The following is an 18,180-nucleotide window of genomic DNA, read 5'->3' as shown; positions in this document are numbered from 1 at the left end:
TTCAAGGCGCTTAAAGTGTCACCTGAACGAACCGTGACACTAACAAGATCACAATTCACTTTGCACACAAATGTCGGCATTGTGCGTGCATCCCGCTCGGGCCGCTCTCTTTCTCTGCAGGTCTAATGAGTCATGACATTAACAGCGCCTGAAGCCGTCCACCCACGCTCCTCCAGCCCACTCCTCTCAGTATTTGAGGCGCTCCTCGGCTCCAGCCCTCAGAGCAGCAGCGCACAGTCAGCGCAGCGCTCCCCTGCACGCTGCGGAGGGACGGCAGCTGCTTTTCACGCATCTTCTCCTGCACTGTTACCTGGATTATACCTTCGACTCGTCAAGATGAGACTTATTTGTGTTGTTGCCGCGGTTGCGGCGTTGCTGGCAGGTAGGTGGAAGCTTCTGTTCGGACTGAGGGCTTTAAAAATAAGTTAGTTCAGGACCGTGGACAGCGACTCATGTGTCTGTTTCTCTTTTAATGCAGAGAATCTGGCGCTTCCAGTGGAGAAAGACGGACAGACAGCCCTGGTAAGCTTTCCTTATGCAGTTTAATACAGCAGTGTGACTGCAGGAAGGTGCATGTTTAGTGTTTTCTTTTATTTCCTTGCAGATAAAGCGGTGTTTGGTTGAGGTCCTGTCAAAAGCTCTCAAACCGGACGCCCAGTTGGATCAGGAATGCAAAGATATTGTACAAGCAGGTCAGTAACACAAGGAAAATGTTTTCCAGTAGTTGTGCTTATTCAGCCTAAATCGGAATGGTGTGGAGATACATGAACATTTCAGCCTGCTGATGCAGCACTCTTTTTACTGTCACTGACACAGAGCAAGGCAGCTGACATAAAAAAAACAATTTACCTGATCAGGTTTTATCTCAAATCTCCCCAGATTAAAAGAGAGAGATTCAAAAAAATATTTTAAATTAACATAATAGGAACAAAGATTTATTCGGCATATCAAACCTAAACCGAAGTCAAATGATGGATCTCTGTTGGTCATCGTTTTGTTCTGCTTTAGGAGTTAAACGTGATGGGGCAGTCACACATGAAGAGGCGGTCAAAGGTCAGCAGCCTGAGGTAAAAGCAGCAGATGTGAAGGACATCGAGGCGCTCCTGAAATCAGTAGAGGCCAAAAGGGAAACACCTGAGGATGAACGCAGCCAAGAATCCTGGAGTCTGGGTGATGAGAAAGAGAAGAGGTACCAAGAAGAAGAACAGCGGGAGAAGAGAAGCAGCTGGAGGCCTGGAAGATACCACCAAACCAAACACAAGCGAGGTGAGGAGGAGGAAGACAACGAGCGCAGTCAGGAGAGTTGGGGAATAGAAAAAAAGAGATCAGATGATGAAGAAGAAGAAGAAGAAGAAGAGAGAGAGAAGAGGAACTGGAGACCTGGAAGACACTACCAAAGAAAGCACAAACGCGACGAGGAACCTTTAGGAGACGAGAAGGAGGAGCCAGAAGAGGAACGTAGCCAGGAGAGCTGGGATGTGGCCAAAAGGAACGGAAACGAGGTTGAAGAAGAGAGATCCAAGCGCATATGGAAACCCACACATCGCTATCACCACAAGAAAAAGCTCCACAAACGTGGCAACGAGCTGTCAGATGGTGAGGAAGATGAAGAACGCAGTCAGGAATCCTGGGGACTGGACGATGATAGAGATAAGAGGGACTGGAGAGCAGGGAGGTACCACCAGAGGAGACACAAACGTGATGAGGAGCTTTCAGAGGAGGTCGGGGAAGAGCCAGAAGAAGAGCGCAGCCAGGAGTATTGGGATTTTGATACAGGAAGAGAGAAAAGAGACTGGAGGGCTGGCAGGTACCACCAGAGGAGACACAAGCGGGATGAAGAGCTTTCTGAGGAGGCAAGGGATGAGCCGGACGAAGAACGCAGCCAGGAGTCCTGGGATGTTGATACAGGTAGAGAGAAGAGAGAGTGGAGAGCTGGCAGGCACCACCAGAGGAGACACAAACGCGATGAGGAGCTCTCTGAGGAGGCCAGGGACGAGCCAGGCGAAGAACGCAGCCAGGAGTCCTGGGATGTTGATACAGGTAGAGAGAAGAGAGAGTGGAGAGCTGGCAGGCACCACCAGAGGAGACACAAACGTGATGAGGAGCTCTCTGAGGAGGCCAGGGACGAGCCGGATGAGGATCGCAGCCAGGAGTCCTGGGATTTTGATACTGGAAGGGACAAGAGAGACTGGAGACCCGGCAGGTACCACCAGAGGAGACAAAAACGTGACGAGGAACTGGCAGAGGAGGAGAGAGAGGAGCCAGAAGGGGATCGTAGCCAAGAGGACTGGGGTTTCGACAAAAGGCACGGAAGAGAAGAGGGAGAAGTGGAAAAGCGCATATGGAAACCGACACACCGGTACCACCATAAAAAGAAATACCACAAGCGTAGCGGAGGATCTTCAGAAGAGGAGGAGGAACAGAGGGGTGATTCAGAAGACTACGAAGAGGAGGCAAAAGACAGAGATGAAGCTCTGAGGTACTTTCATCATGTTCAGTTCTGCAAACTAGATTTAAATGAACCAACATCCTAAGAAGTGAGACAAAAAGTAGAGCTTTGAATTTGTGTTTTTTTTCGTCAGGTATCTGGCTGAGAAGCGTAATCCCTGGATTTACAGAGGCTACTACCACCCAGCCTGGTACAAAAGAGACTCAGATGAACACTCAACCAAGGTAGGCATGAGGTTTAGACTGTTAAATCTGAACATAACTATGAACTATTTTACCTTCTTTAATTTCCTTTGACCTACATCTGTTTGTTTTGTACATGTCATTATTGTACAGATATTTATGCGGTATGATGTGTTGTGTCTGTGTTCAGATGGATGAACTGGCCAAGTTGCTGAGCTATAAGATTAACCAGCTGGCTAACCACTCCACTCAAGATGAGGCTACGAGGAACACACACCAGAGAGCACTTACACCACAGGAGGTAAAAGAAAAAAGGCAATTTTATTTACTAGCAGCCTTTACGATTGATGATTTCATGTTTACATGTTAAAATTAGACCCCTGCTGAACTGATGTCTTGTAAAAAGTAGTCAAGATTATAACTGATGAGCTAGAAGAAACAAAAACAGGCAGTTTAAATATTTGTATTTAGTTTTTAAAATTCTACACTTAAAATATCACTGTCTGTGTAGCTGTCACTATAAACAATTCACACTGTATTCAGCTGACCTAGTAAAGTCATGAAGCTCATCACGTCTCTACACCACACTCTGTCACTGGCAGCCATGCTCATTATGGAAATCTCCTGTCTACTTGAAGATTTAGCCTTCAGAGCGGCAGAGCATCAGTGAATATGCATCTGTGCAAATGCACATCGAGATCTGTCCCTCATGAGCATGTCCCAAATACATGAAGGAAACTCAAACAGTACATTCATGTGCACCGACTCATACTCCAACTCTGACTTACTTCAGGTCTGCAGCTTGTTAGCTCTGCCTATTATCTATGTGCTCCCTCCACCAGTGTGTTATGACTGTAATCACACTAAGACCATCATCATGTAGCCTCCCAAGAGCAATCAAAGTCCTAATATGCCTGTTAAAGAAGAAGTACAGCCTGCAGAGACCGTCCCACCTTTCACATACTGTGAAGTAGGGAAAACAAATTAGGGACAGTGGCATAGAGATTTCATTAGTTCCAAGTGACATATTAAGGATGGGAAAAAACATTTTCTTCTGTTTTTTTTTCAGGAGAAAGAGCTGGAAAACCTGGCAGCAATGGACATGGAGCTGCAGAAGATTGCATCCAAATTGCATGGCAACACTGCATAACCCAGAGGCATTGTAAAGCTGTTGTCTTACTGTATGTCAAATGCCAACTTAGTGTCATTATGTTGTGAAAAGTGACAAAAATATATATATACATAAAGAACTAAACAATGCCTTGCCAAAAACATTGTATGTACCTGTTTATGTTTTTGTGACATTTTGATGTTATCTAAATAGCATGGGAAATGCTTGGATGTTTATATAGTTAAGAGAACTGTGAAAAACATATATAAATATGAGACCAATTATTAAAATGTGTGATTTGTTTGCACTCAATAAAGAAGTTATTCTGGGACCAAAAAAAAACTTGTCATTTATTCTAATGTTTTTTTTTTTAAAAAAGAAATGGTAACATGTCAAGCTGCATTTAGCAACTGCATCTGAGAACCAATAGCACTTCCTGCAGGAATAACAAAATACTAAAAGTTAAAATAAAAGTTTGTTTACACCTGGTCTCAAGGCATAATAAACAAATCTGCCACTTGCTATCAACACAGAAGTTCCTTACATAAAACATGAGCCCAGATAGCCTCAAGTCTAACAGTTTACTTCTCAGCATTACACCTTAGTCTCCACTGATGTGAGTACACAGGACAGGAGAAGCAGGAGAAGGTGCCCTGATGAACATGAACCAGACACTGCGTCCTCCTTTACTCCAGAAGTGTCCGATCAGTTCAACAAAAACAGATATCAGTGCTGGAGGTAATTCTCTACAGGCCATCATCTGTGTTTTATTTTATCCTTCAGTGTCTTTCACTTTTTGTCTCTTTGGAGCTGGTTCCTCGGCTTGCTGGGAGCCTGCGGGTTTGGAGTGGTCCACGGCAACTGTTGTCCCCGAGAGGACGTATCCACCACCCCCGCTCATCAGGAGCAGAGGATGTGTCCTGTTGGGCAACACCTAGAGACATAACAGAAACCCAGTCAGGAGACATTAACTTTACAGGAAATAAGACTTAGGCCTAGGGGGTGGGAAAAGCTTGAGTATTTTCATCCAGGATGCAAATCTGTGAACACTCTTAAACATGGTGGTGCCAATATGACAATAAATTTATGAATAAACAAAAACTCAACTTTTCTTACTCGCCTCTCCTTCAGGCATCATGTTAGCTAACCTCACCACCAAACAGACATCTATGGGTGGCTAACAGATAGATGGGACTTCATCTAATTGTCTCAATGGTGTGAATGCACGATCCATGTATCCATGAGTTTCACGTGATTGGACAATGTTTACATGCCAACACTGAAAGTCCCATGTATAAAATCAGACAAACAAAACGCAGCCACCATTTGTATAATGACATCATTACTGTAGACATTCTAGTCAGCTTTGTAGTTCATTAAAAAAAAGAGAAAACAAATCAGAATCAGAATTACTTTATTTATCACCGAGGGGAAATGCTTTAATTATTAATTAATTAATATTAAAATGAGTTCTTTTAATAAAAACTTTATCTCCATTATGAAATATCAATCAATCAAAAAGGAATTCAAACAGTTACCTGATAATGTCTCAGCCAGGTGTCTGTAAGTTGTATGTTAACAGTACCGCCTTGTTCCTTGAGTTTTGTGTAGCACTCAATAAGAGTCTACAGAAATTGAGGTTGAAGAGAAAAAAAAAGTATTAAGAAAAGCACAGCTTTTAACAGTTAACAGTTTAACACACACAGATTGATCTCTCACAAGCATAAGAGACGTAATAAGTTCGAGGTGTGATAGAACTACACACTGTATGTTTGTGACAGGGATGTCCACAGCATGTATGCAAGTAGAATAATACAATAAAAGCAATAAAACCATAGTGCAGTGGCAGCTGATGAGATCCTAACTTCATTGTCCTCTTTGCATAGGAGACTCCTTGTAAATACTTTACCTCTCTGTACTGGGAGTAAACAACAAAAGGCCTGGAGGGGGCGAGGAATTTGAGCAGACCCAGCAGGACTGGACACGGGTGAAACCGACTCGCTATGACCAACCTGTACGTGAGGAAACAAATAGATGATCAAGCAAACCTGTCCTACCATGAAATATACTGTCAAGGCACACTTTGTAATTGGAAATGTGCAGGTAGGCAATATCGTGAGTTATCTTATCAGCACTGTGTGTGACGTTATACTGGAACTGATTTACCACCTTTCTGTGGGGGGTATTTATGCCATATTTCATATAGGTGGATGAGAGAGGCTGATTCAGGATAAAGGTGTGGTGATGTTTATGATACAGCGGCTTTAATGAAGAGGGAAGTCAATAGGCTAACAAGATCAATACCTTTGTACGTAGATGTCACCATCCATCAATCATAAAGAAGCCTATAAAAGGTTTTTCAGTTTATATGAAAGGAAACTGCAGTGCAATCAGTCCTTTCACCTTGTAAGGGCATGGTAAACTAATCACTGTGTGTGAGCTAAGAGGGAGGCAAATCATGTACAATGACTTTTATAGGGGCAGTTAACAACGCTTTAATCACTCATAAATTTTTCATCCTCGGCTTTAACTGCGGTTATTTACTATACGGTGCAATGTGGAGCTGAAAGAGGCTGGTGGAGGGAAAAAAAAGGAAGAGCAATGCAGAGAAACAGAATCTGACACCAACCCGTCGGCATTCCTGCCTTCCAGCAGGGCAGCAGCAGCAGCCAGTTTCCTCCGCTTCTCTTCCAGCTTCATCTTTTTATCTTGAGCCTAACAAAAAAATATATATATATTTTTATTCCTAGTCATATTTTGACATCTTTGTTTTAGTGTCTTCAGTACAAAAATATATTTAGCATCCACTTATTGTGTGCTAACAAGCTCAAATAACAAAAAGTCAAATATTTTGTAAATATTGTACATACTCGAGCTTCCCTACGCTTCTCCTCCTCAATTTTCTCCTGGTCCTGGAGAGGATTGTCGCCAGTCTCCATGCTCTGTTCCTCTGGATTTCCCTGCTGCTCTCCCTCAGGCTGGTTCTGTCCCTTCTCTGCAGCCATGTTATATTGCTTTTCATCTGTAATGGAATGCATATCTTTGTTAGAGTTTTCTAAATGTTTTAATTAAATTGCAAATAAAAAAATAGCGATAATGTTGGATTTTTGGCATTTAAGCACTCGATAGCGGGCTGTAAATGTGTTGTTAAAAAGAGGCGTGTCCTACCAGTAGCGTGGTCTTTGGCAGTGGTGTCCATGGTTCCTGCCAGCAGAGCGTTGACATGGCAGATGGGAAAGTCATGCAGCATATCGTGAAAATGTGCAGGAAAGCCAAAGCTCTCCACACCCGCCCGAAGAGGCCCACCTCCTGGGTACATTTGGATCACCGAGCCATAGCCTGGATGAGGAGGAAGGAGACAGCAATTATACAAAGGGCAGAGAAAGTGCAGGAACTCTGAACACAACAAGAAGAGCCTTCAACTTGCCTCCCATTCGTTCCATGACGGCTCCCAGTACAAGGCCAGCACAGGTCTCAAACACCAAAACCTTGCTGCCAGCATGGATGTTAGCCAGAGTTAACATTTGGGCAAGTGTGTCGTATCGAAGGTGGCTGCATCACATGGAAATCATCGTTCAATTATCTGAATTCTGTTAAAGACAACCTCCAACCATTCTGACAGCTCACTCACCAGATCTTCCCTGGTTCTCTGCCATGGTACATCAAAGCCATGATGCGACAGGATGGTTTTAAAATGGCGACAGTATTTTCATACCTGGGAATGCGGGAAAACAATAATAACACTAATTACACCACTCGACATTAAATGTCCAGAACAGACTACGTGTGTAGTGACTTACTTCTTTTTCTTCCTTTTGATGTACTTATCCTGGGCATACCCAGTCTTATCTCGGAATGTGGAGCTGTTCTCTATAAGTTGCTGAATGATTTCCTGTTGGTCACAAATACACAAACAGGCTCTAATCTTGCTTCTCAAAACCTTGTCTTCAGCACTCATTCCTTGAATTTCATTAAAAAGAAACTCCCCTCATGCGTTTGGATTAACAACACATCACACTAAACAGAGGCAGCATTACACCAGCTTGTTTGTTTATTATGAACACATGGTCAAAATGGTGATGAAGATATTAGTGGGATTATGAGACCCTTTCACACAGATACTGGGCTCCAAAGCCGCTATGCATCTTCCTGACCTTATTCTGTCTCTGCTCATTCACAAGCTTAAAGGTAGGGTAGGAGATTTTGGAAACTCGGTGAGAGTCAGCCAGATTTTGAAAGTAAACACACACCCCTTTCTCTCGAGCTCACCCTGAAGCCACACCTCCCAACCAGTCTGTGACTTCGGCCATCATGCATGTACCTCTCTGGTGCACGCAGAGCAGGAAGAGAGCAGCCAACCAGCCAACTCTACACGCAGGGGCGCCTCGCAGGATTGGCTGATGTTTTTAGCGTTTTATAGCTTCCACAGATGATTAATATTCTTCGTTTTAAAGTGAAACTGACAAACTAATTGGTTGCTACCAGATTTTAAAGAGAAGTTACACTAATTTAACAAAAAGTGCATCAGAATGAAATCTCCTACCCTACCTTTAAAACTTAGCTTAGATTATGAAGTTTTTTTGATGGAATGACTGGTGATGTGCCTCCTGTCAAATGTTTTCTATGGAGTGATCTGCTGAGCTGGCTAAGTGTCAATCCAACACTGGTACTCCCTCTGCTGCTGGCTCAGAGAAAAGCTTTGTCTACTGGAGTTTGTTTTGATTATTATTTTTTAATTCCATATAAAAGCATCACAACCTTTCTGCCTATGCTAACAGCTATTTTGCTATAAAATAAAACCATAATGATAGGGATGCAGACTGAATGGTACTAGAATTTCTTTTAGTCTGTTTTCTGTGGCACAACGCAGTGATACATTCATTTTAATATTCGTAAATGTAAAGTTATGGATGTACCTGACCCTTCAGACCTTGTTCCTTTAGCGTCTCAATGTCATCCCTTGTCAGTTTCTGTGATTTGCCATCATCAACAATGTTTCTGTTATCTGTGCCAGCCTCTTTAGAATCTGGGAAGACACACACACAGACAGATTAGTGACATAACTTATGTTTCACTATTCAGCCATATTGAGCTTGGAAATAAACATTCATCACTAACGAAAATGTAGCTGCTGGAATATACTAACCCAATAATATTTTAAATATGAATATTGTGCGACATTAAGCTGCGGGCTACACACCAAAAGAGCTCTCTGCGTCCTCGACTTTCTGTGGTTGAAGAATCCCTCCAGACGCGATCTCAAATGTGGTGTTGTACAATTGCCCCACTGCGTTATCCAGGTAAAACCACTGCTTCTCAAAAATTACCTTCCTGTGAGGGAAACAGTCAGAAATTATCGCTGTTATTACACATAATGTCTTGTCAGCACAGGCTAGGTAGGTGCCTGTGCTAAACTAAAAGTGAGAATTTTATTTCAAATCTAGGAAGGTGTGTAGCTAACTTGGCCGTGCCTCTTCTAAAATTAATAGATGGACAGACAGAAAATTGAGATTACTTACTTTTTCTGCTGAATTTGGACAGCTTTAAAGATTTGTCCTCGTTTCAACACAACGTAATCACCTTCTTTGATTCTGTTCTGGTAATCATCGTCTCCGTTGTCCGCCGCCATAATAAGGCAGAAAAACTAGCCCACGAGTCACCTGAGAGGTAAACGCTGCCTTCTGCTAATCGTATAGGGTCGTCACTGACAAGGCACGGGGCTAAATGTCACTATACGACCCTGCATTAGCAGCAAAATACAGCCGACTGGTATTTCCACGTGTTAGCTTTCATTTCCCTAGCATCCCAGGAAGACTAAACGATAGCAGATAGCAGCTAAAGCGGCCGCTCTTCAACGTCAGCGCCAGTGATTGGCTGGATTTGGGTCGCCGAGTCTGCTAGCCAATAGGAGCGAAGTGCGATGTGGATATCAGAGTCATCGATTGCGAATCTTCTAACAAATTATGGTTATTTACTTTGATCAAACCTTTTTATATTATTTGAGAGTCGTTGTAGTTTTCATTTTTTTAATTAAACTACAATCTTCCAATGAGTTCAAATAGAAAGGGATTTAGTGTTTTAGCTTTGGCACACTGATTGGTTTGCTAATAGGCTGTTACTGCTTTATCGCTTGATGAACATTTCATAGTATTATAAATCCTCTCTGCTGAAATGAGTAAGTAGATCCTTCCCTTGTTCACTTAAATGTAATATGCACAAGTTAGTTAATGATTGAATCTGTATATGTGCAGGCATCTACCTGCCTGTTTCCAATGTCATGAAGTGTTTCAGAACTACTTAAAAATATGTTCCAAATTAACCAGCCCTCTGTAAGTGTACCACAGGGCAGCAAGAAGAGATAATGTGGTTAGGACAGGTGAAGGCAGCACTCTACACTGCATGTATTGGTCAAATGTAATAAATATATCTAAATGGAAAGACCTTTATCTTTAGTACACCTTAAAGAAACTTGTAGACTAAACAAAAAATGTCTCAAAGCTGTGGTCGTCCAGTTTCTGAAGACTTTCGTGAATCCAAGACTCCCTTAAGCTGTTGTTGAGTCTGAAACTTCTCTCTTCTGAGTGTGTGGCAGCTGTTAAATGGACGCACATGGCTGTACAGTACATGTCCTGTACTGAGAAAATTGCAAACAGCAAAGATCGATTCAAAACAAGTTGTAAAACATAAAAAACCCTTTAATCGACTGCTTGAAATGAAGACATCTGTTCACCTTAAAAAAATTTGCTGGACCACATATTTACATCCACACCATTATTCTTCAAGTGCAGGACACAGTGTTGTAACCGTTAACAGCAGGACAAAATGTTCTGTGAGTGAAAGTGTGACATTTCTCTGACGTTCGTTACATTGCTCAGTGTTTAGGTTTCCACTGCTAAAGCCGACAAATGCTGTACTCTCATGTTGTATTAGTACATAAATAAACATTAAATGCATCATAAGAAGCACAGGCTCACAGGTTTGATCATTCTTGGCCTCCGGTAAGTTTATGGAAGAGTTCTTCGTCTAGTGTTTCGTTCTGGTCTTTAGATCTTGTGGAGAGGAAGATGTAACCGCCAATGAACTCGTGGACCACCTTGCAGTCGCAGCTCAAACAGCAGAAGGCTATTGTCACGTTCTGGTCGAACTCTATGGTCACCTGGAAATACACGCAAGACATGAGGATCTGCGTTTCTGGTGAAGGCTTCTGTGAATGAAAAGAGGAATCCCTTACCTGTCTGACCTCCCAGTTAACGTTCCACTGTTTCATGTTGGAGAATCTCCACGTGGTGACAGGCAGGCCAGTGGACATGTCAATACGAATCATGCGGTTATATGAAATCCCCAGAAGTTCATCCTTCTTGCCGCCTTTGAACCTGAAACACAAACATAAGGATTATTACTCATAAATGGCATTTATAGGTAAACCAAGTGTGAAACAGAAAAAATGTTCACTATACCTGACAATGTAGTATTTGATACCAAACTCTGGAAGTGACTGCCAGGCCTGGATAAAGCGCATTTTGGCATCCATTAGGGACAGCCGTGATATGTTCTGATGGGCCTCCAGGATGCGTGCTGTCAGCTTCGTTCAATCAACAGAGGCAGATTAATATAAATGTAATAACAGCAGTGACTTCACACAGAGAGCTGTTGGCAAAGTCAAGTATCTCATATCACGTAGCGCCTCAAACCAACCTGTTTGGTCTTGTTCTTCTTGGCGTAGCGTGGAGAAACAAAACATTCAGCATTCATGTCCATAGCGTCGGGGTCAGGAGCTGCCTGACCAGGAGGGGGCGCCAGGCTCTTCATTTTTAGGAAGGACTGGATGTTCTTCACTTCTGTCTTGTAGGAGCTGTAGGCCATCGTCTTGCCTTTGGAGGCCAGGAGACATGCAGCCTTCCATTTGGCGTACTGATTTTCCTGGAGCAAAGGGAAGCGTAACTATCAGGAATGAAATCTGCTGCACATGTATTATGTGTGCACAAAATATTTTTGTGTAAATGTCACAGGAAATACATGGATAAGGAGGCGGGACTTACATTTTCACATCGGATATACACCTCATTCATCCCATCAGCAACTGGGAGCAGGAGTTTGATGCCGAACTTCTTATCTGTGACATTAACATCAGGAACCACCTCACAGCCTGTGCATGACGGGGAAGAGGAGGACACACAATAAGATAATACCACAAGAGGATTAATAATTACATTTAAAAATAGTTAAAGGTAGGGTAGGAGATTCTGAAAACTCAGTGAGTCAGCCAGATTTCGAAAGTAAACACGCCCCTTTCTCTCGGAGCTCACCCCGAAGCCACGCCTCCAATCACATGGACGTGCATTACCTGAAGACGAGCTGTGGTCTGTGACTTCGGCCATCATGCACATACCTCTCTGGTGCACGCAGAGCAGGAAGAGAGTGACAACCAGCCAATACCCCGCGCAGGGTCGTCTCGGAGGATTGGCTGATGTTTTTAGCGTTTTATAGCTTCCACAGATGATTAAAATTCTTCGTTTTAATGCGAAAGTGCCAAACTAATTGGTTGCTATCGGATTATAAAGAGAAGTTACACTAATTTAACAAAAAGTGCATCAGAATGAAATCTCCTACCCTACCTTTAATGCTCAGGAATATAAAGCAGTGTTTTCACATCATTCTTCATCACTGACCTCTGAGGTGCAACTGCTCTATTGGCTCTCCGCTGGCGGCCTCCTTGTTCTTGTAGTAAGAGATGGTGGTGTCCTTGAACACAAACCAGTACTCTTTGTATGGGCGCAGTGTCAGTCTTTTAGGCCTGATTTAACACAAGAAGTAAAACAGCATAAAGAGAACAGTCAGCAGTTTAAAGATACATACAGATCTATTTCACTGACTGCATCAGATATACATTATAAAGGCAAGTTTACCTGAACAGCCGGAGGGAATTTGCCAGCTCTGGAATGTCTGTAATGTCTTCCTAGAAGCAAGATAAACAACAGTCAATTATCCTGTATAGTCATGTGACATCACCATGACAAGACGTGCAATCAGTGCAGGCCTACCTACCAACTTCTGCCTGAAAACAGGTGTTCTGCTGTGACAGACGTGAAGCCCTCCAGGTTTATGTTAACTCCAGAATAGTGTAGTTAATGATAATATGTTTACCAGAATTCTGTCTGCATGTCCGCCTTCGAGGGTCACTTCCAGGCTGGATAGGGCTGCCTCTACTTCATCAATCTCTGGCTCATTGGAGTTGTCCAGTGGTTCACTTGACACCGTCAGTTTACAAATGTGATACTGGAGGGGGGGAAAACAATACACAACAATATAAGTAACAACTACAAGTTTTTATGAAGTTCTATGATGTGATTTAAGAGGTTATGCAATGCTGCAATGAGTCAGAGGGAGGTTTGAGCATGGTCCTGTGGGCCAGCCTTTGCAGCAGTGTGTAGGTGAATGTAACACTCCTTTTGAATCACTGTGATTTCTGAATCACTGTCCCAGCAAATAAAAGCACTATACATGGGCTGAGGTTTAGTCACTTAGAATGTCACAGCTCAGATTTGTTTAGGTCATCATTGTTTTTTCGGGACAAAATGTCTTTGTTGATCAGCTATGTGCCTCTCCTTCCTATCATCCCTCTTCTGTGGGATTCTCCTCGTGTCCCAACATGTCCTCACAGACACCAAACACACCTTTACCCTATTCTGAGCTCTAAGACACATTGTACTTAAAACCACTCCTTCTGTGAGATTTTACCTCCTGAATGTGTAATTTGATCAAATAAATAATGTTGTGAGTGTTATGTTTAAAAGCAGCAAATATTTTTGCTGCTTATTGAACAGCACTGATTAGATGTATGAATCCCAAAACAACTTTTGAGATGATGATGGTAAGGAAGCCTCCCCCCGCATTGTCAATTTACTTTAATTTAGTCTCTGTTTAATCACAACGAAAGTGATGTAAATACCTTCAAATACAAAAAAATAAATCCTTATCCTTATCCGGTTTATTATTCACCTGCAGTGAGGCAAACATCAACATTTCTTCGTCAGTGCAGTCAATCTCCTCCAGCAGGATGGACCAGCGGGCCTGTTCATAGAGCTGGGTTATCCGGACAGCGTCGTACTAAAACACAAATACACACACACGATTATCTCCTGCTTTCAGATCAGGACATTTATTTTAAATGAGAGATTAGTTTTGTATTTCTTACTTTAGGATTGAGGTCAAAGAAGACATTGTACTTAAAGCGAAGTAAAAGCTTGTCATTATCTTGGACATCTTGCTCCATGAGAGAACGAGACGAGTCCAGCCACCTGTCAATCAGTAGGATAAACTGTACATATAAACATCATTCACATTTTTAACAGTTTTACATACGTATACAGACAGGTTTCATTGTACCCTGCATTGTTGATTGCTTTGTCCACAAGTGTCAGCGGCTGATACATCTTGGCAAGTTCAGCAGGCGGCAAGTTTGGCTGACAGTCGGCTAAAGGGTTTTCTCCAAACCAAAGGCTGGTGGCAGACGCCGGCATCCCATTCTCTGGATCATAGGTGGCTGTCATGGTCTTACTGTACATGGAGCCTGGATTAAGGGAAAAAGAAAAGATCAATTATTACCTGGGGGGTCACCAAAAATGCTTTGATTCTATTTATCGTTATATTTATATCACATATACAGGAACTGTTTGTACTTTGGGAACATAAACGTTCACTGTCCACTGAAGAAATGTCCAAAATAAAAGTCTAATGAAACACATTTTTAAAGCAGCAGAGATGGAAAGGTCTTAATTAGAGAGATTTTTAGGTTGGTGTGGAGTCTGAACTGGCAACTTTAAAGAAAGCGTGTGAGAGTGGGCGCTCCTGGAGAGCGAGGCAGCGCACTGAACAATTCCTTCAGATCACACAGATGAAAACTGAAGCTTGTCTCAGCAGCGCTGCAGTATGCAAAAGTTTGAAGTGAGGATCATAATTTTTCAAAAATGAAAGCCATAAATACCTTTTTTTTACCAACTGATGACATAAAACAAGAAAAAAAATACTATTTGTTTACCTCAGTACACTTGTACAGAGTTTGTGGGCATAGTGAGGTTGTTTCTTGGAGAAGATGTGACAGTTTCTCTGTAGTTTTAGGCTGTATCTGTTGCATAATGATGTTGACATCACTATTCAGATGCCTCTCTGATCTATGGTGTGTTACATGCGTACATTTCTCTTCTCCTCCAGCTAATCCCATCCAGTTTACTTTTGAACAAAACTTAGCTGAGAATTCTCGTCAGAAGCAGTTTTGGTGAAGATCTATGTTTTGACTATTCCTTATGGCCATTTTGCCTTGTTGAGAAATTTACAGTACCTGTTCCTCCTGGTCCCCCACTGACTAAATCAATGTCCCAGAGGTCTTCCTGTGGAGCGTTCTTCTCCTTCTTCTTCTTCTTTTTGCAGGGATCGTCTGGAGGCTTCAGCAGGGACAGTTCCTCTGATCTTCTGATGTCTGACATTAAACGGTGCGTCGTCATTTTAAATCCCACCAAATGATCAAAAAACAGAACAGGGAAGATGACATGGAAACTCACTGAGTGTTCTGCAGATATCTTCCACCGCTTTGAAGACCACGCTGGAGAAGCTGACAGTCATTTTGATGGTTTTCATGTTGGGAAGCTGCAGTAGCAGCGGTTTGTGTTGCAGTGTGTAGCGCAGGTCAGCATCAGCCTGTAACAAAATGTGTTTGTGTGAACATTTTCTGGACTGTATAACATGTGTTATATGAATATGAATATGAAGACCCAACAGATGGTTCTGGCTCTGCTGCAATGGTTAATAAAAATGAGATATCAGTCTGTTATTGTGAAAACAGAATTTTATGAACCAGTGTTTTCCAGGGGTAGATATATAAAGCCTCTCCACACCTTAGAGAGCTGCTTCCACACATAGAAGTGATATATTATGCTTTGACTGGAGAACGCTTCTCGTGAGTATTAAAATAGTTTCTCTAGAAATATATTTTCTTGGGTAATCTTGGTAAATCTTGGGAAATTCTGCATTGTTTTAGGTGAATAACTTGATATGCATTCATATTACCTGAATCCCATATTTGTCCAACGTCCAGTGCGTCTTGAGCAGCCAGCATTTCCTCTGCTCCCACCACAGAGCATGGTCTGACCAATCCTGAGAGGCCTCTGCAGACAGATGGAGTAAAACCATAATTACCACTATATGTTACATTCAAAGGGTAGACGACTCATGTCAAGTTTAATCAGAATCAGAATTGTGTTTATTGCCATGTAAGTGGAGAGGTTTCACATTACTAGAAATTTGCCTTGGATAATGGTGCATACATAAAAGATGTGTAAAGAGAGGTTTGAGGTGAAGTTGTAGCAACACAAATACTCCCGGTGTTGTGTAGGTGGTGTGTTTTTAATCAGTCAACCTGACATCATGTTATGATGTTGGGCTGAAATCCGCCTGTTGATGACAAACTGTTTAGTCATCTATTATGTTCTTTAAACCACCACACAAAACATTACATTTATATTAGCTTTATTTTCTCTCCTATGTTTATGGAAGATTGTAAAGTGATATCAGATCAATCCTGCCTGAACTTGGCCCCTCAGGCTACACAAGCCAATGGCATCACAATGGCAGTGTGCTGTGGAAGAATGTAGGGCAAACAAGGGTGTGGCTTGACTAACAGACCTACAGCGGCCGAGTCACAGCACTTAAAGCACTTTCTACTACAGAAAATTAAACTTTAATTGTGAGAAATTAGACAAAGAAGAGATTTTTGTATTGTATTGTTTGTTTGTTTTATCATGGAAACACTTACTGATTTTCTCCACCAGCTTAAGCATGAGTCCTCCGACGTGCAAATCTCCTTTCACCCTTAGCTTAAATTTCATGGACTCGTCGCCATCTTTTTGATCCACCTGCACAGACAGCTCCCAGGATTTTTCTCCATATTCCGTGGCTGTGATCATGGCAGTGTTCTAAAAAGATCAAGGTGAGAGAGTGTGGGTTCAGAGAAGCACGCCCTGCAGAACGTAGTGGGACGAGGAACCGACTGCTCGCTTGAAATAGATACATAAAGGGGGAATTCCACTAAAATATCTTAAATCTTTGCTTAATCCCTTTTGTTTTGAACATTAGGAAACATCTGGGATGAAAACATGAGTCAGTGGATTAAGTGTTTCTCAACATCCTGTGGGAATGTCCAAATGAACTTGCCTAGCAGTTAACAAACACAGATCTAAGTGGCCATGTTTTGAAGGGATTTAAACTCTACTGCAGTCTTTCTGCAATGATCCTGCAGCCCCTGATGTGCTCCTCTCCGCTAATACATTTATAAATAAGACATCAACTCGCACACAGACAGGCAGATGTTCCTGCTGCTGCCAGCTGGGAAAAAGAGGCTGCAGAACACACACTCAAAGCAGTTCTGCATCTATCCGGTGGATAAGTTTAATGAGATAGAGAGAATAGATGAAAGACATCAGGCAGGTAAGAAAGGGGGGAGAAGAGGAGGAAGGAAGAGCAGGAGGGAGGGCACAGCTGTGGAATGTGTGACGAGCAGGGACATGAATCTGGTGCAGGAGAGACCACACAAAACAACACATCTCGACACAACGTCCCTTCATTCTGCAATAACAGAATTTGTGGCAAATAGACACATGCAAACTGTAACACATATCAGAAATACCTCTTTCACTCATAGCCCATTGGAAGTGTAAGCTGTGTGAAAGTGCTTTGCCAGGAGCTTAGGTTTAATAAACACACTTTGCCTTCTTTGTGCTGCTCCCTCCCTGCACTGTGCACAGCTGTAGGGTACAGTTAAAAAGTTTGAGCTTGCATGTGTCCTGAGGGAAGGCTTGTTGAGATGTGCTTTGAGAATGATGGATTGGCTCTCACAGCGTTGTAGCGGCTGCTATAAATTCAACAGAAAACAAAAACCTTTGCATCATTTCTTATTGTTAAAGTCCATGTAAAATCCAAACTAAAGTATTTTTTGTACCACAAAGTGCACACAAGACAGCCTTAGGAATAAAAGTATGATAAAAAAATGAATCACATTATAAAGGTCCTGCAAAATCTAGGCTATCTATGAGTGTTTAATAAAACTCTGCTGGAAAGTAACAGAACCATACAATTATAACCACACAAGAGGTCAGGAATATATCTTACCTTAAATCAAAGTTTTGTCCCGGTGAGCTATTCCTGGAAATTTCTTGAGAGGTGGACTAACCTTGGACGGACTGAGGCTCCTCTGGGAGTAAAAACACGCCCCGTGCAACGTCAGACAGGTAGAGGAGGGGGGAACGTAAACCGGAAGTGGTCGAACATAGGTGCGTAACGACGACAGCAGGCTAGTTTGTCATGCTCATGTACAGACTGTTTCCAAACGACGAATTGCAATTTAACAGTGAATTGTCTATCTGCAACTGCTTAAATAAAGTTGTAAT

At 42.3% G+C, this 18,180-nt stretch overlaps 3 protein-coding genes across 4 annotated transcripts; 1 reads left to right on the top strand and 2 right to left on the bottom strand.

The window, feature by feature from the left end:
* The first annotated feature begins 236 nt into the window (after positions 1-236).
* chgb (chromogranin B) lies at positions 237-4,013 on the top strand. The gene is made up of 7 exons (XM_028396948.1): positions 237-382; positions 479-522; positions 605-692; positions 1,009-2,479; positions 2,583-2,673; positions 2,822-2,932; positions 3,701-4,013. The coding sequence occupies exons 1-7, from the start codon at positions 337-339 to the stop codon at positions 3,779-3,781; spliced, it is 1,932 nt and encodes a 643-aa protein (XP_028252749.1). The 5' UTR covers positions 237-336; the 3' UTR covers positions 3,782-4,013.
* A 33-nt stretch (positions 4,014-4,046) lies between these two features.
* trmt6 (tRNA methyltransferase 6 non-catalytic subunit) lies at positions 4,047-9,556 on the bottom strand. The gene is made up of 12 exons (XM_028396950.1): positions 9,262-9,556; positions 8,943-9,073; positions 8,659-8,768; positions 7,543-7,634; positions 7,374-7,457; positions 7,170-7,294; positions 6,911-7,081; positions 6,613-6,764; positions 6,372-6,457; positions 5,652-5,754; positions 5,281-5,367; positions 4,047-4,676 (listed from the first exon to the last, which is right to left on the bottom strand). The coding sequence occupies exons 1-12, from the start codon at positions 9,369-9,371 to the stop codon at positions 4,515-4,517; spliced, it is 1,413 nt and encodes a 470-aa protein (XP_028252751.1). The 5' UTR covers positions 9,372-9,556; the 3' UTR covers positions 4,047-4,514.
* An 863-nt stretch (positions 9,557-10,419) lies between these two features.
* On the bottom strand, positions 10,420-18,028 carry fermt1 (FERM domain containing kindlin 1). Of its 2 annotated transcripts, XM_028396947.1 has the most exons (17): positions 17,903-17,979; positions 17,421-17,645; positions 16,551-16,710; positions 15,806-15,903; positions 15,301-15,436; positions 15,081-15,218; positions 14,129-14,312; positions 13,938-14,040; positions 13,742-13,849; positions 12,887-13,018; positions 12,649-12,698; positions 12,412-12,536; positions 11,782-11,888; positions 11,438-11,662; positions 11,200-11,324; positions 10,974-11,115; positions 10,725-10,898 (listed from the first exon to the last, which is right to left on the bottom strand). In XM_028396947.1, exons 3-17 carry the CDS (start codon positions 16,699-16,701, stop codon positions 10,725-10,727), a joined length of 1,998 nt encoding a protein of 665 aa, XP_028252748.1. In that variant the 5' UTR covers positions 16,702-16,710; positions 17,421-17,645; positions 17,903-17,979. The 2 variants fall into 2 exon arrangements, with proteins under 2 accessions (XP_028252747.1, XP_028252748.1); XM_028396946.1 differs by lacking the exon at positions 17,421-17,645 and having other exon boundaries at positions 10,420-10,898; positions 17,903-18,028.
* Between the last annotated feature and the right edge of the window lie 152 nt (positions 18,029-18,180).

Source organism: Parambassis ranga, chromosome 24 (assembly GCF_900634625.1).
Source record: "Parambassis ranga chromosome 24, fParRan2.1, whole genome shotgun sequence".
NCBI classification, from domain to species: Eukaryota; Metazoa; Chordata; class Actinopteri; family Ambassidae; genus Parambassis; species Parambassis ranga.
The sequence above is the reverse complement of the archived record's forward strand: the minus strand, read 5'-3'. Positions and strand labels throughout refer to the sequence as shown.

What these genes read in the sequence shown, in the direction of transcription:
- chgb (XM_028396948.1), top strand. Translation starts at nt 337, where the DNA reads ATGAGACTTATTTGTGTTGTTGCCGCGGTTGCGGCGTTGCTGGCAG. An exon ending in GACAGAGATGAAGCTCTGAG is followed by an intron (nt 2,480 to 2,582) that starts GTACTTTCATCA and finishes TTTTTTCGTCAG; the next exon opens with GTATCTGGCTGAGAAGCGTA. An exon ending in CAGATGAACACTCAACCAAG is followed by an intron (nt 2,674 to 2,821) that starts GTAGGCATGAGG and finishes GTCTGTGTTCAG; the next exon opens with ATGGATGAACTGGCCAAGTT.
- trmt6 (XM_028396950.1), bottom strand. Translation starts at nt 9,371, where the DNA reads ATGGCGGCGGACAACGGAGACGATGATTACCAGAACAGAATCAAAGAA. An exon ending in GTCCAAATTCAGCAGAAAAA is followed by an intron (nt 9,074 to 9,261) that starts GTAAGTAATCTC and finishes TTTCCCTCACAG; the next exon opens with GAAGGTAATTTTTGAGAAGC. An exon ending in CGTCATGGAACGAATGGGAG is followed by an intron (nt 7,082 to 7,169) that starts GCAAGTTGAAGG and finishes CTCCTCATCCAG; the next exon opens with GCTATGGCTCGGTGATCCAA.
- fermt1 (XM_028396946.1), bottom strand. Translation starts at nt 16,701, where the DNA reads ATGATCACAGCCACGGAATATGGAGAAAAATCCTGGGAGCTGTCTGTG. An exon ending in TGGGGGACCAGGAGGAACAG is followed by an intron (nt 14,313 to 15,080) that starts GTACTGTAAATT and finishes CCCTTAATCCAG; the next exon opens with GCTCCATGTACAGTAAGACC. An exon ending in ATCAAATACTACATTGTCAG is followed by an intron (nt 11,116 to 11,199) that starts GTATAGTGAACA and finishes TTTGTGTTTCAG; the next exon opens with GTTCAAAGGCGGCAAGAAGG.